Genomic DNA, 12259 nt, shown 5'->3' on the forward strand with positions numbered 1-12259 from the left:
CATAATTTTTCATAATTACAAGCACACGAGCTGTTCATGCAACAATTTCCTTTGTAACAATATGTCAGACATTTCTCTATATCAAGCATGAGCCCTGTAGCTGAACACTTTAATGGTTGTAAATACACAAACATACATACATACACACACACACACACACACACACACACACACCATAATTTTAGCTGTCTCTCTATTGGTGGACATTTATCTTGTTTCCCATTTTTTTGTAACATAAAAATATGCTGATTTTATTTTGGATAGTATGAATTTATTTACATAGGTCAAATACCTAGAAGTGTAATTGTTTGGTGAAAGAATATATATGTATCTAACTTCCTTCCAAAATGACCACACCAACTGAAACTCCCACCAGCAGTTATGTGGAGTAAATTTCCTCACTCTCACCAATACCAAACTTAGACGATATGCCTGACTTCTAAGACTAGAGGAGAAAATGTTAGCATAAAGTTGTTTTATTTGTATTTATATTTCATGACCACTAAGATGGTCTAGTCTTTCTACTTCATGATTTTTACCTACTTTCTGTTGGAGCATTCTTTATTTTCATTGGTTTTTAAGAGCTCAGTCCATATTAGGAATACTACCTGGCTATAAGTTATATAAGTTACAAATATTTTCCCCCATTTGTCATCTCTCTTGAAACCATGTATAAGATATTTTTTAAAGATATCTTTTTCCTTGGAGCACTGGGGTGGCTCAGTGGTTGAGTGCCTGCCTTCGGCCCAGGGCATAATCCCAGGATCCTGAGATTGAGTCCCACATCGGGCTCCCTGCATGGAGCCTGCTTCTCCCTCTGCCTGTGTCTCTGCCTCTCTCTGTGTGTCTCTCATGAATAAATAAATAAATCTTTTTTTAATCTTTTAGATAAATAAATAAATAAATAAATAAATAAATAAATAAATAAGACTCTGAAAAGTAGAGAGAAGGGGGTAACCTGGTTAGACTCTGGTCTCAGAAGGATGACCTACATGTAAGTTCTCTGGGTTTTCCTTTTGCCTCATATATTGCAGACTGAGTGCCAAGGAAGCCAAGCAATGAGGGAATGACAACGAGCATAGACGCAAGTCCCAACAAAAACCTGCCTTCTCTAGCCAAAAGACCAGAAAAGGGACAGCGTTGAGGAGAGAAACCTTTAGAAAGTAACCATCCTACTGCAGCCAAACACCACCTAAAATGAGTGTGGCCTCACTCCTACACATCCAGCAAAGGCCATCTAGACTTCCACTCTCACCAAGCTATAATGAGATGCCCAACTTCCCTGACGTGGTAGTGTCAGAGAGGAACAAATAGGGAACTGGAACTTTCATTCCCACTGGGAGATAACACAGCCCTACACACACTGCCAGTGGAAACCATGTGGGCAATCTGGACTTCAACCACCCTACCTCACAACAATGAGGTCCACCCCCTGTCTGCTGGGGTGGTGTCAGAGAAGTCTAGTGGAAGCTCAGAACTTAGAACTTAAACCACCTCCCAGTAGTTACAGAGCCATACTGTGCTTTCAGTGGAGGCTAGATTTTTACCCCCATAAAGGACTAATGAGGCAGTACCTCACTGCCCTCTGCTAGAATGGTGTCAGAGTAAGCCAGCTAAAACAGAGATTTAAATCAGATCTAGAGTCTTTCAATATAATACCTAAAATGTCGAAAATCAAATGACTATCACTCATCATGCCAAGAATGAGGAAGATCTGAAATTGGAAAAAAAAAAAAAAAGGCCATTAAAAGTTGCCAGCATCAAGATAACAGAGATTGTTAGAATTACCTGACAAAAATTCTAAAGCAGCCATCATAAATATATTCAACAAGCAATTACAAACACACTTAAAATAAATGAAATATAGATGGTCTTGGCAAAGAAATAGAAAAGCTCTTCAAAGGCAGAGAAGATACAAAGAAGAACCAGACGGTAGGGTGCCTGGGGGCTCAGTCAGTCAAATGTCTGACTTTGGCTCAGGTCATGATCTTGGGGGCCTGGGATCAAGCCCTGCATTGGGCTCCATGTTCAGCCAAGAGTCTGCTTGTCCCTCCCCCCGATTGTGTGCTCTCTCTCTCATTCTCTCAAATAAATAAAATCATCTTTTTAAAGAACCAAATGGAGGGGATCCCTGGGTGGCGCAGCGGTTTGGCACCTGCCTTTGGCCCAGGGCGCGATCCTGGAGACCCAGGATCGAGTCCCACGTCGGGCTCCCGGTGCATGGAGCCTGCTTCTCCCTCTGCCTGTGTTTCTGTCTGTCTGTCTGTCTCTCTCTGTGTGTGACTATCATAAATAAACAAAAATTAAAAAAAAAAAAGAACCAAATGGAAATTTTAGAACTAAAAAAAAAAAAATTACACTCTTAAAAATAAAAAACTCAGTGCATGGCTTAAAAATGGAAGAGATAGGGGATCCCTGGGTGGCGCAGTGGTTTGGCGCCTGCCTTTGGCCCAGGGCACGATCCTGGAGACCCGGGATCGAGTCCCACGTCGGGCTCCTGGTGCATGGAGCCTGCTTCTCCCTCTGCCTATGTCTCTGCCTCTCTCTCTCTATCATAAATAAAAAAAAAAAAAAAAAGAATTAAAAAAAAAATGGAAGAGATAGAAGAACAGGTCTGTGAACCGGAAGAGAGAACAATAGAAATTACCTAATCTGAACAACAGAGAGAAAAATAGGCCGGAAAAATAATGCTTAGAGCCTCATGGATCTTTTGCACCATAACAAAAGATCTAACACTTGTGTCCTTGCAATCCAAGAAGAGAAGAATGGGCTGAGAAAGCACTTGGAGAAACAAATAGCTGAAAACTTCTGAAATTTGACAAAAGATGTAAACCTACAGATTCAAGAAGTTGATCAAACCCCAAACAAAATAAGCCCAAAGAAATCCATGACAAGACCCATAGGTAAACTGAAAACTAAAAAACAAACAAGCAAACAAACCAACATAAACAGAAATGGCACTTTACCAATAAGGGAAAACCAATTTTAATCACAGTAGCTTTCTTATCAGAAACCACAGAGGCCACAAGAAAGTGGCACATTTTCAAGTACTGATAGAAAAGAACTGTCAACACATAATCCCATATCCAGTGAAAATAGCTTTTAACACTGTAAGGGGAATCAAGACACTTTCAGATGAAAAAACACTCAGAGTATTTGTTGCTAGCAGACCATTCTGTAGAATGGCTAGAGGAAATTCTCTGGGGGTGCCTGGCTGGCTCAGTCGGTAGAGCTTGTGACACTTGATCTCAAGGTTGTGAGTTCAAGCCCCACACTGGGCATGGAGCCTACCAAAAAAAATTCTCGAAGCAAAAGGAAGCTATAAAAGAAGGAACCTTGAAACATCAAGAGGGAAAAAAAAGACACAGTAAGCAAAATATGAGTAAATACAATAGTCTTCCTTTCTCTTGAGTTTTCGAAATCATTTTTGACAGTCCAAGCAAAATTTATAACATTGATATGGCTGTTCATGTAGGTAGAAGAGAGAGTCAATAAACTTATATTTCACTAAGGCTTTCCCTTCAATTGTGAGAAATCTCACCCTAGACTGCTCAAAACATAGAACGTCTAGGAACAAATTTGCTCTCCAACACTATTTCTGTGATTACATTAACATCACTCCCTATTTATCAGTTACTTTTGAGGTGCTGTGCATCACGGGAAAAAATGATGCAGAAGAGACCACACATGTCATCAACATGGTGACATTTTCTTTTGTAACTGGGTTACCAGATACCATGTCATAGTCAGAGTATATCATGATACCTCTGTACAGATATGGAGTCACAGATGTTGCAAAACCAGAGTTCACTGTGTCCAAGTGAACAGATTCATAAAAGCTAGAGTGAGGGCTCTCGCAATTTATCTTAGCTCTGTCTTGTTAAGTGTTTTTTAAATAAATTAGTTAAGTAAGGCTTTTACAGTTTTCAGATCTTGAAACAGGAAGGGGTCACTCAGTAAAATAGGTAAGAAATAAAGATTCAAAATAGTCACAGGGAAAAAGCTCAAATCCAACAAGATAAGTGGTGCCATGGGGGGTATAGATGCCTTGGTCTTGGCCTGAAATATTTAAATAGATTTTCTCAGGTTACCAGAAAGGCCCTGTTATTTTGTTTCTTCCATCTAATTTTATCCTCAGTCTTTGCAAGGCCTTAAAAAGAAGAAAAGTCAAACTTCTAAGGGTTTTTGTCTCCCCAAAACACTGCAGTAATGAATAATACTATTTAAATGTTGGGACGCCTGGGTGGCTCAGCGGTTTAGCACCTGCCTTTGACCCAGGATAGAATCCCACATCAGGCTCCCTGCATGGAGCCCGCTTCTCTGTCTGCTTGTGTCTCTGCCTCTCTCTGTGTGTGTCTGTCATGAATAAATAAATAAAAATCTTTTTAAAAAATTATTAAAATGTTATTTTCAGGAATACACTCCTACACAGCACAGGATTTCAGAAAATGTCACCATGACATAAAGAAGGCAATAAAATGAGACTCAGGGGGCACCGGGTAGCTCAGCCAGTTAAGAGTGTGACTCTTGGTTTTGTTCAGATCAGGTCATGATCTCAGGGTCCTGGGATCCAGCCCGAGTTGGGCTCTCTGCTCGGTGGGGAGTCTGCTTCTCCCTTTCCCTCTCCCTTCCCCTCACTTGTTTTCTCTCTCTCCTTCAAATAAATAAAATCTTTTAAAAATAAATAAAGAGACTCACATCCATGGTTTTCTTGAACTGTAAGCTCTTTTGTTTATGGGCAGTATCCATTAAAAGCTCTGTCTGTGAAGAAAGGACAAAGCACTGTTAATAAAACAAACAAACAAACAAATTACTGTTAACCACAAGTTACCTTGAGGACTATGTGTTCAACGTGAACTATCTCACTTAGTCCTCACACACTTGGAAGGTATGTGTGCTATTAATTATCCCCATTGCACAAATGAGGAAAGTGTAGCAGAGAGGCTGAACAACCTAGCCCAGGTCTTATGGCTGGTTAACGGGGAGACCTGCCTTTGAACTTGAGCAGCCACCATTCAGAATCACTGATCCTTGGAACTGGGTCTTCAGGAAATCTGGATGAAGGAATTTAGGTTTCAAAAAGGATTTTGAGACTTTTATTAAAGCACCATTCATATTTTAAAAGAGGTCTTTCTTCTGTAAACCTATGTCAGCATCCAGAAATGGCAAATTCTTAATCAGCAAGGAGCCCAGGCAGTATGAAGGAAAGAAATGCGTAAGGAGAGTTAGAAGAAGGTGTTCCTTTACTCCATCTAATCCAGGAAACGGACTCTGTTGAGTTCAATTGGGAGCAATTTCTTTCTTGTGGCTGTGATCTTAACACTTTCACTACACAAAATAATGAAGCAAATAATAAAAACGTAGGTCTCAGAGGTAATAGTAGTTCTCATTTATCAGATATTACTATGTGTTGGGATCCCTGGGTGGCGCAGCGGTTTGGCGCCTGCCTTTGGCCCAGGGCGCGATCCTGGAGACCCGGGATCGAATCCCACGTCGGGCTCCCGGTGCATGGAGCCTGCTCCTCCCTCTGCCTGTGTCTCTGCCTCTCTCTCTCTCTGTGACTATCATAAATAAATAAAAAATTAAAAAAAAAAAAAAAGATATTACTATGTGTTAAGTGGTTTTCATGCATCACAATGACTCTGAGTATTCTTATCCCCATTTTCTTGACAGTAAACTGAGGTGGATTAATTTACCCAAGCAAGTAACAGAGTTGAGATTTGGGCACAGCCTGACTCCTGTGCTCTTGTTCCTAATCATTGCCCTAACCTCTTATGATAGCTTTATGAAACCCCTAACACTGGGACGCCTGGGTGGCTCAGTGGTTGAGTGTCTGCCTTTGGCTCAGGGAGTGATCCTGGGGTCCTGGGATAGAGTCCTGCATCAAGGCACCCCAAAGGGGGCTGCCTCTCTCTCTGTGTCTCTCATGAATAAATAAATAAAATCTTAAAAAAAAAAAAAACCCTATCCTCTAATCACTACCCTAACCCCTTATGATAGCTCCATAAAACCAAATCGGTTTATAAAAGACTGAGAGATGCAATAATTCAAAGTGAACTATGGCACTGCTCTTGTGCAAAAATATATAATGCAAAATAATAATATTGCAAATGATATTCAAATGTGGTTTCCCTTTCTTCTGGACAATTAAATTTTTGTGTGTTACCAACACAAACATGGTTGGATAGATTTTTAAGATATCCGAATGGAATGTTTGGGATGGTGTAACTTCAAATATAAATTTTGAAGAATACATGAAATTCCCCTGAGGGTGGTGGGTCAGAGGTCTTCAGAGAACCAAGAAGTCATCTAGCTCAGCTGAAATTGAGGGACCAAGAGGTGGCCATGCATCTGCTAATAGTGAAGACACTGTAGACACAGAGAACAGACATGAACCCCACATGCAAAGACTCACGGGAAGGTCTTTGCCATCACAGACAGGAAGTTGTGAAGTTCACATGAGTGCCTGTGTACCTCTGCCAGGAGGAGGAGCTGGGTTTATTTGTCAATGGTTTCTAATTTTCCCAGGCTCCATGGAGCAGATCAGTTAACAATGTTGGTCTAGTCCATGGTCCTTTCCAGTCCAAATATACACATTGCCATCCTTCCAGTTTGGGAGCTGTTATTATTTTATAGTCTAAGGCCCCAGCCAGGCCTCCTTATGTCCAACTTGCATGTAACACCTGCTTCAAGCACCTCTCAGGTGGCTACAAAGTCTCATTAGCCAGACCTTCTCCCTTCCTCTTCCTCTCTGCCTTCCAGGATGCCTGGCATCTGTATGTGAACAGGACCCCAGAGAGGAAGTCTGGCTCTAACCTGACAGGTATGATCCCCAGGGCCCAAGGGGTGATATTGCTCCAGGCCATCCAGTGACACCAAGTCCAGCTCTGTCTGCTACATCACTTTGATTAAAATCTCCTCAGGTTCATATTCACTTACAGAGTGACCTACTCATGGCAGGTCTTCTATGGCCAAACCCAATGGAAATCTAATTGTTGTATTATTGATAAGACAAAGTAGTGCAAGAACTATCACCTCTGCTCTAAGGTGGGGAAAAGCAAGAGGGTAAGGTAAAGAAGGATGGGATATTATAAAGGACCCCAATGCCCCTGTGGTAAATTACTGGAATAGCTGCTTAGTGGTCTTTTTGTCTGTCTGTCCACATTCAGACTGTATTCAGAAAGCCGGTCATTCTGCATCACTCAGGAAGTTCCTTTCTTCAGAGGTTGCTCACTACACAGGCAGAGCAACATTCTGCCCTGATCCTCGCAATCTTAGCTGAGAGCATAGAATGGAATGTGGGCACCAGAGGAGAGTTCCTGACCGTGTGCTGTCCCTTCAAGGGACAAGCTAAAAGATCTTCCCCCAGGAGGCCTTCCAGCCTCCCTGATGAGGTCAGATGTCCCCACCACATGCTCAGGTGGGATCCTCATCTTCCCTATTAATTAAGGTTCATCACACTTTATCATGATGGCCATGTCACATCAGTCTCTGACCATGTTCTACACTCCATGAAGGAATGGTGACCATGTTTGTATCGTTCACCACCCACAGAAATCTAGTTGTTTAAGTGAGTACACCATTAACTTCTGATCAGCCATTCTACTTGCACCTCCCCTCCTCCAAGCTACTAAAAGAAACCAGCTGATGGCTTTCCCCAATAAGTGGAAATGGCTTAATTTCTAAAAAGTGGAAGACCAAGGCAGGCAGGGTTTGGCCAGTGAAAATGAGAAGTTACCACTGACACATTTTCTCCCAAAGTTTGATTAAAAAAAAAAAAAAGGATCTAAATACGGAAGTGGTACAAACCAGAGTTCACTGTGACACAAAGAACTACAAATTTATTAATAAACTTTGGGCTTCTCCAAGAAAGCTCAGAAGGCATTTTCCTGCTATAGAGAGCCCACAGAACATAGGAAATTGGGAAGACAGCAGCGGATTGAACACTGGCTCCTCGCTTACTTAACAAAATTCAGAACACATTCTTCTAGCTATGAGAATTTGGTCTTTGTAACTTGTTAGGAGGGGAAGTTCCAGAAGCCTTGCAAAACCAACAAAACTCTCCCTGAAATGACCAAGGCTACCGAAGGCAGTTGGGAACATGAGGAAATGACCCTCTGCTCCTCTTATCGGAAATCATGTACTCAGTGACTCTGATCATCTAAGGCATTTTACCCCTGAAAAATTGTGATTCAATTTTTGGGCAGGGTTGGTAATGTCAGCCAAAAACAGTGTGACTATCCAATGGGTGGGTGTAATACCCATAGTATTTCTGCTCTGAAAAATATCTGAAGCCAGATACCCTTCTCAAACCTGATACATGAAGCATGAGTGTGTATAAAACCACTCAATACGGTGTTCTTTAAATGTTAGTTTCCACCCTTCCTTCCTAACAAGAGGCACAGCTGTAAGAGCAGCTCAGGAAATGACAACAGATGAAGGCAGTCAGGCTTTTAAGATGCTGCCACATGCCTAGTGGTCACCAAAGAAGCTGCAATTAGACTCTGACTTAGAACCACAGGGAAAGTTGCTAAGACTGATGTACGAGTAGAATCAGCCTTAACAGCGGGATGCTTTACTATTAGACAATGACCTTCCAATGGTCAGGAGCCAGGATGAAGACGGATTTCCAAAAAGTCCATGCAAAGCTATCTGGGGAGACCTGGCTAGAAATCTTTGGATGCCAAATAGGAAGGAGCTTGTGTCCCATGTGAAGCTGAGGTTCCAATCTTATAGACCAGATATAAAAAAGGAAATTGGAGAAGGGCCCTATTCAGGCTAACCCGAATATATAAGTCATTTAGGAACAAAATAGAAAGGAGTCAGAATAGTGGCTGGTCTAGTCTAAGGAACACTTTACTGCTATAAATCTGGACTTCTTTTCTTGATCCTTATAACTTCTTAAATGTTTGCCAGTTTTATTAACTCCTGCTTACTCCATCTCCTTCCATGTAGTTGGACAGAGTAAATTTCATCAATGGAAAAGAGCCTATGTACACTTGATCTGAAGACAAAAAGGACTTGGATTTCCCAGGGCCTTGGTCTCCCTATTTGTAAAACAGGGCATTTGGACTACATGGTCTCTGGGAGAATGGGAGTCTTCTCCACATCTTATCCTTCCCTTACTGCCTCGTCCAGGAGGGAGTGTGGTCTGGGAGCCCCTCCAGGTCAAATGCCCAAGACTCTACTGAAGACAGAGGGTTCCCCCTTGCCAGTCACAGTCTGAATAGTGGCAGCAGATACGAAAAGAAGAGGAAGGCAGGCCAGACCCCTAAATCCTGCAAGAATTCAAAGAGAACTGACCATCTAGACTGGGTCTCCACATGGCTTCCCGATAAATAATCTCATAGGTTAAAAGAAGAACATGGCTGCATGAAGGTACGAATGAGCCAAGGAGTTTGGCGAACAAATGAGCCTGCAGTTTTCTGCCATAGGAAAAGCAACATCTTAACATGCATCTTAGATGCAAATCCAACCTTTTTCCGTTGTAGCTTTTGCTTCTCCCTGAATTCTTCCATCTTCCTGGCCTCTTCTCTTAGGGTCTGGGCAAGCTGAATGTGACATTGTGCCACACTGTCTATCTCTGCAAAAATAATTTTTAAAACAAAAAGAAAAAACAATAAACAAGATCGACAAATGTTGAATTCAAATATACAAGACTACACAAAATGTGTACACAAAATACTGGAGCAAGCGGTAAAACGAACCTACTTCACTTGGTCACCACATTTCTTGAGCCCTTCCATGTGCCAGCATTGCCCTGGCCACCAAGACCAAAGCTAGAAAATCTTTAGCTTAGCCTCCTACCATGGAAGGAGTGTGTGTGTGCCCAGTGTGTGTGTCCCTAGTGTGTGCCCAGGGCTGGGAAGACAAACAGCCAAGGCCCCAGCTCATGGAGCTTACGTGCTAGAAGACACCACTAAACCCACCGCAATTTCAAATTCAATACTTATTTCTCATTAGATGACTCTGACAGTCTTTCCATCTCTAACATGGGCCTGAGCATTGGTAATAAAGGTCACGCACGGGAATTTTGGCTATTGATAGTTATTTCTAGATAGAAAGACTATTGGTGATTTTTTTCCCCTTATTTTCTAAGATCTTTGCAATGAGCATGGCTTCCCTTTATAACCACCACAACAAAACTCTTATTTTACTGATTCTAAGAAAACAAATTGAAGCATGACATTAAAGCTAGAAAGATGGACAGATCTGACCTAAGAAAAAATGTTAAACTTGTGTGCGTCAAAATAACCTTAAGCAAGGTTCAAATATACATGACAAATTGGAAAAATATCAGTAATTTATATAACAAAGAGTAAATAGCTATGTCATAAGAGCTTTCACAAATCAAAAGAAAAAAATATATATTCCAGTATAAGAAAATTGGTTAAAAACATGACATTTTTTAAAAGATTGGCTAAATGACAATAAACATTTGAAAATGTATTCAGCCCTAAAGCTACTGAAAAAAATAAAAAATTTGAAACCCTAGAAGTATATAATTTTTTGCTTTTCAGTTGGGGAAATTTTTTACAGTGTGAAAATTCTTCATTTTGGCAAGCATGGGGGAAAAACAGCACTTTCAGTGGAGGGAAAAATCAGTCCAACTCTTCTGGGAGAAGTTTGGCATTGTGTAGGATCAAAACTTTCTTTCTTTTTTTTTTAAAAGATTTCATTTTTAAGTGATTCCAAACCCAATGTGGGGCTTCAACTCACAACCCCATGAGATCAAGAGTCACATGCTCCATTAACTGAGCCAGCCAGGGGCCTCTCAAAACTTTCAAATGTGCAAGAATGAGGCAGAGCTAAATGATCTGAAATGGGAAGATGCTTAGAGAATATTGTTAAGAAAAACAAATTGTAGAGAGATAGGTGTAGTATGATCTCATTTATATAAAAACTCACTTCTATGTATATGTGCATCTTTGCAAATTAAGAAAGAAAGAGAGGGGCTCCTGAGTGGCTTAGTGGGCTAAGTGTCTGCTTTTGGCTCAAATCATGATCCCAGGGTCCTGGGATCAAGCCCTGAATAGGGCTCCCTGCTCAGTGAGGAACCTGCTCCTCCCTCCCTTCTGCCCCTCCACCTGCTTGTGTGTTCTCTCTCTCTCTCTCTGTCAAATAGATAAATAAAATCTTTAAAAAAAAAAAAAAAGAAATTATAAATGCATGGAAGAAAGTCTAGAGAGAGATATATACCAAACTGCTAGCATGAAAACATTGATGTTTTCATTTCAAAACTGATCTTAAAACATAGGCTCTGCCCTCACTCCATAGACTCGGAACCACTGCCACGGTATCATCCTATTTATTTATATGAATAGAGATATTTATTTATAGGTTTAATTGCATAAAAACATCTGGAGTCATTCACCAATAGATTCACTAAGTCACCAATAACTGCTTATCAGTGGGAAGTGAAAGTTCAGATGTTTACTATCTCCTTGATAGTTGTCTAAGGCGGAGGAGGAGAAGAACTGGACAGGACCCCTTGAAGACCAAAGTGCCAGCATCTTGCCCTGGATTCCAAGTGTGAGAACCATTGCTCTAAGTGAGTCAAATGCACATCATGATGCGAAGGTATGGAAGATGGCTTCTGCTCATTTCAACTCTGCAGAGCTACTTGTCACCTTGGGAGCTGCTCCAATTTTTTTCTTTACCCAATCTGAGACTGCTGTTCAAATTAAAACCTACCATTCACCATTGACAACAGACAGATCCAGCACTTGCAAATACAGTTTAGAGAATCACTTACGCTGCTTGAAGACTTCCAGGGCCCGCTTCAGGGTGCTAAAAAAACAAGCACATATATAATTTCAGTTCTGGAAACTGGCTGTACAGTCTTATTATAATACCACCGCACGCTTCTCTCTGCCCGCATCTCACAGCCTGTAGACTCATCTTCGCCCATGAGCTTGGGAGGACAGCAAAGGATCAAGACTTTTGCAGCTCACTGTCTCCTCTTTCTTCCTCTCTCAATCCCAAGGCACAGGCATTATAAATTCTCCACTGTCCACTGGGGTAGAGCAAAATGCTAAACTTCCTTACGCTTCATTTCCCCCAATGGTAAAAAAGGAGTTATGGTTCCTTTCTCATAAGAATACTAGTCCTTCTTTAAAGTATGATCATTAGAAATGTAGGTACAGGGATCCCTGGGTGGCGCAGCGGTTTGGCGCCTGCCTTTGGCCCAGGGCGCGGTCCTGGAGACCCGGGATCGAGTCCCACATCGGGCTCCCGGTGCATGGAGCCTGCTTCTCCC

General features: G+C 41.5%; 1 protein-coding gene across 2 annotated transcripts in view; it reads right to left on the reverse strand.

Moving 5' to 3' along the window:
* The window catches only part of PSTPIP2 (proline-serine-threonine phosphatase interacting protein 2), a 62095-nt gene that overhangs the window by 9382 nt on the left and 40454 nt on the right, over positions 1 to 12259 (reverse strand). For both annotated transcript variants that reach the window (XM_077900643.1, XM_077900644.1), the window contains 3 exons: positions 11756 to 11790; positions 9477 to 9583; positions 4699 to 4761 (listed from right to left, as the gene is read on the reverse strand). In XM_077900643.1, coding sequence (XP_077756769.1) covers positions 4699 to 4761; positions 9477 to 9583; positions 11756 to 11790 — 205 coding nt within the window. The remainder of the gene's footprint in view (positions 1 to 4698; positions 4762 to 9476; positions 9584 to 11755; positions 11791 to 12259) is intronic.

This window comes from Canis aureus, chromosome 6, assembly GCF_053574225.1.
Source record: "Canis aureus isolate CA01 chromosome 6, VMU_Caureus_v.1.0, whole genome shotgun sequence".
NCBI classification, from domain to species: Eukaryota; Metazoa; Chordata; class Mammalia; order Carnivora; family Canidae; genus Canis; species Canis aureus.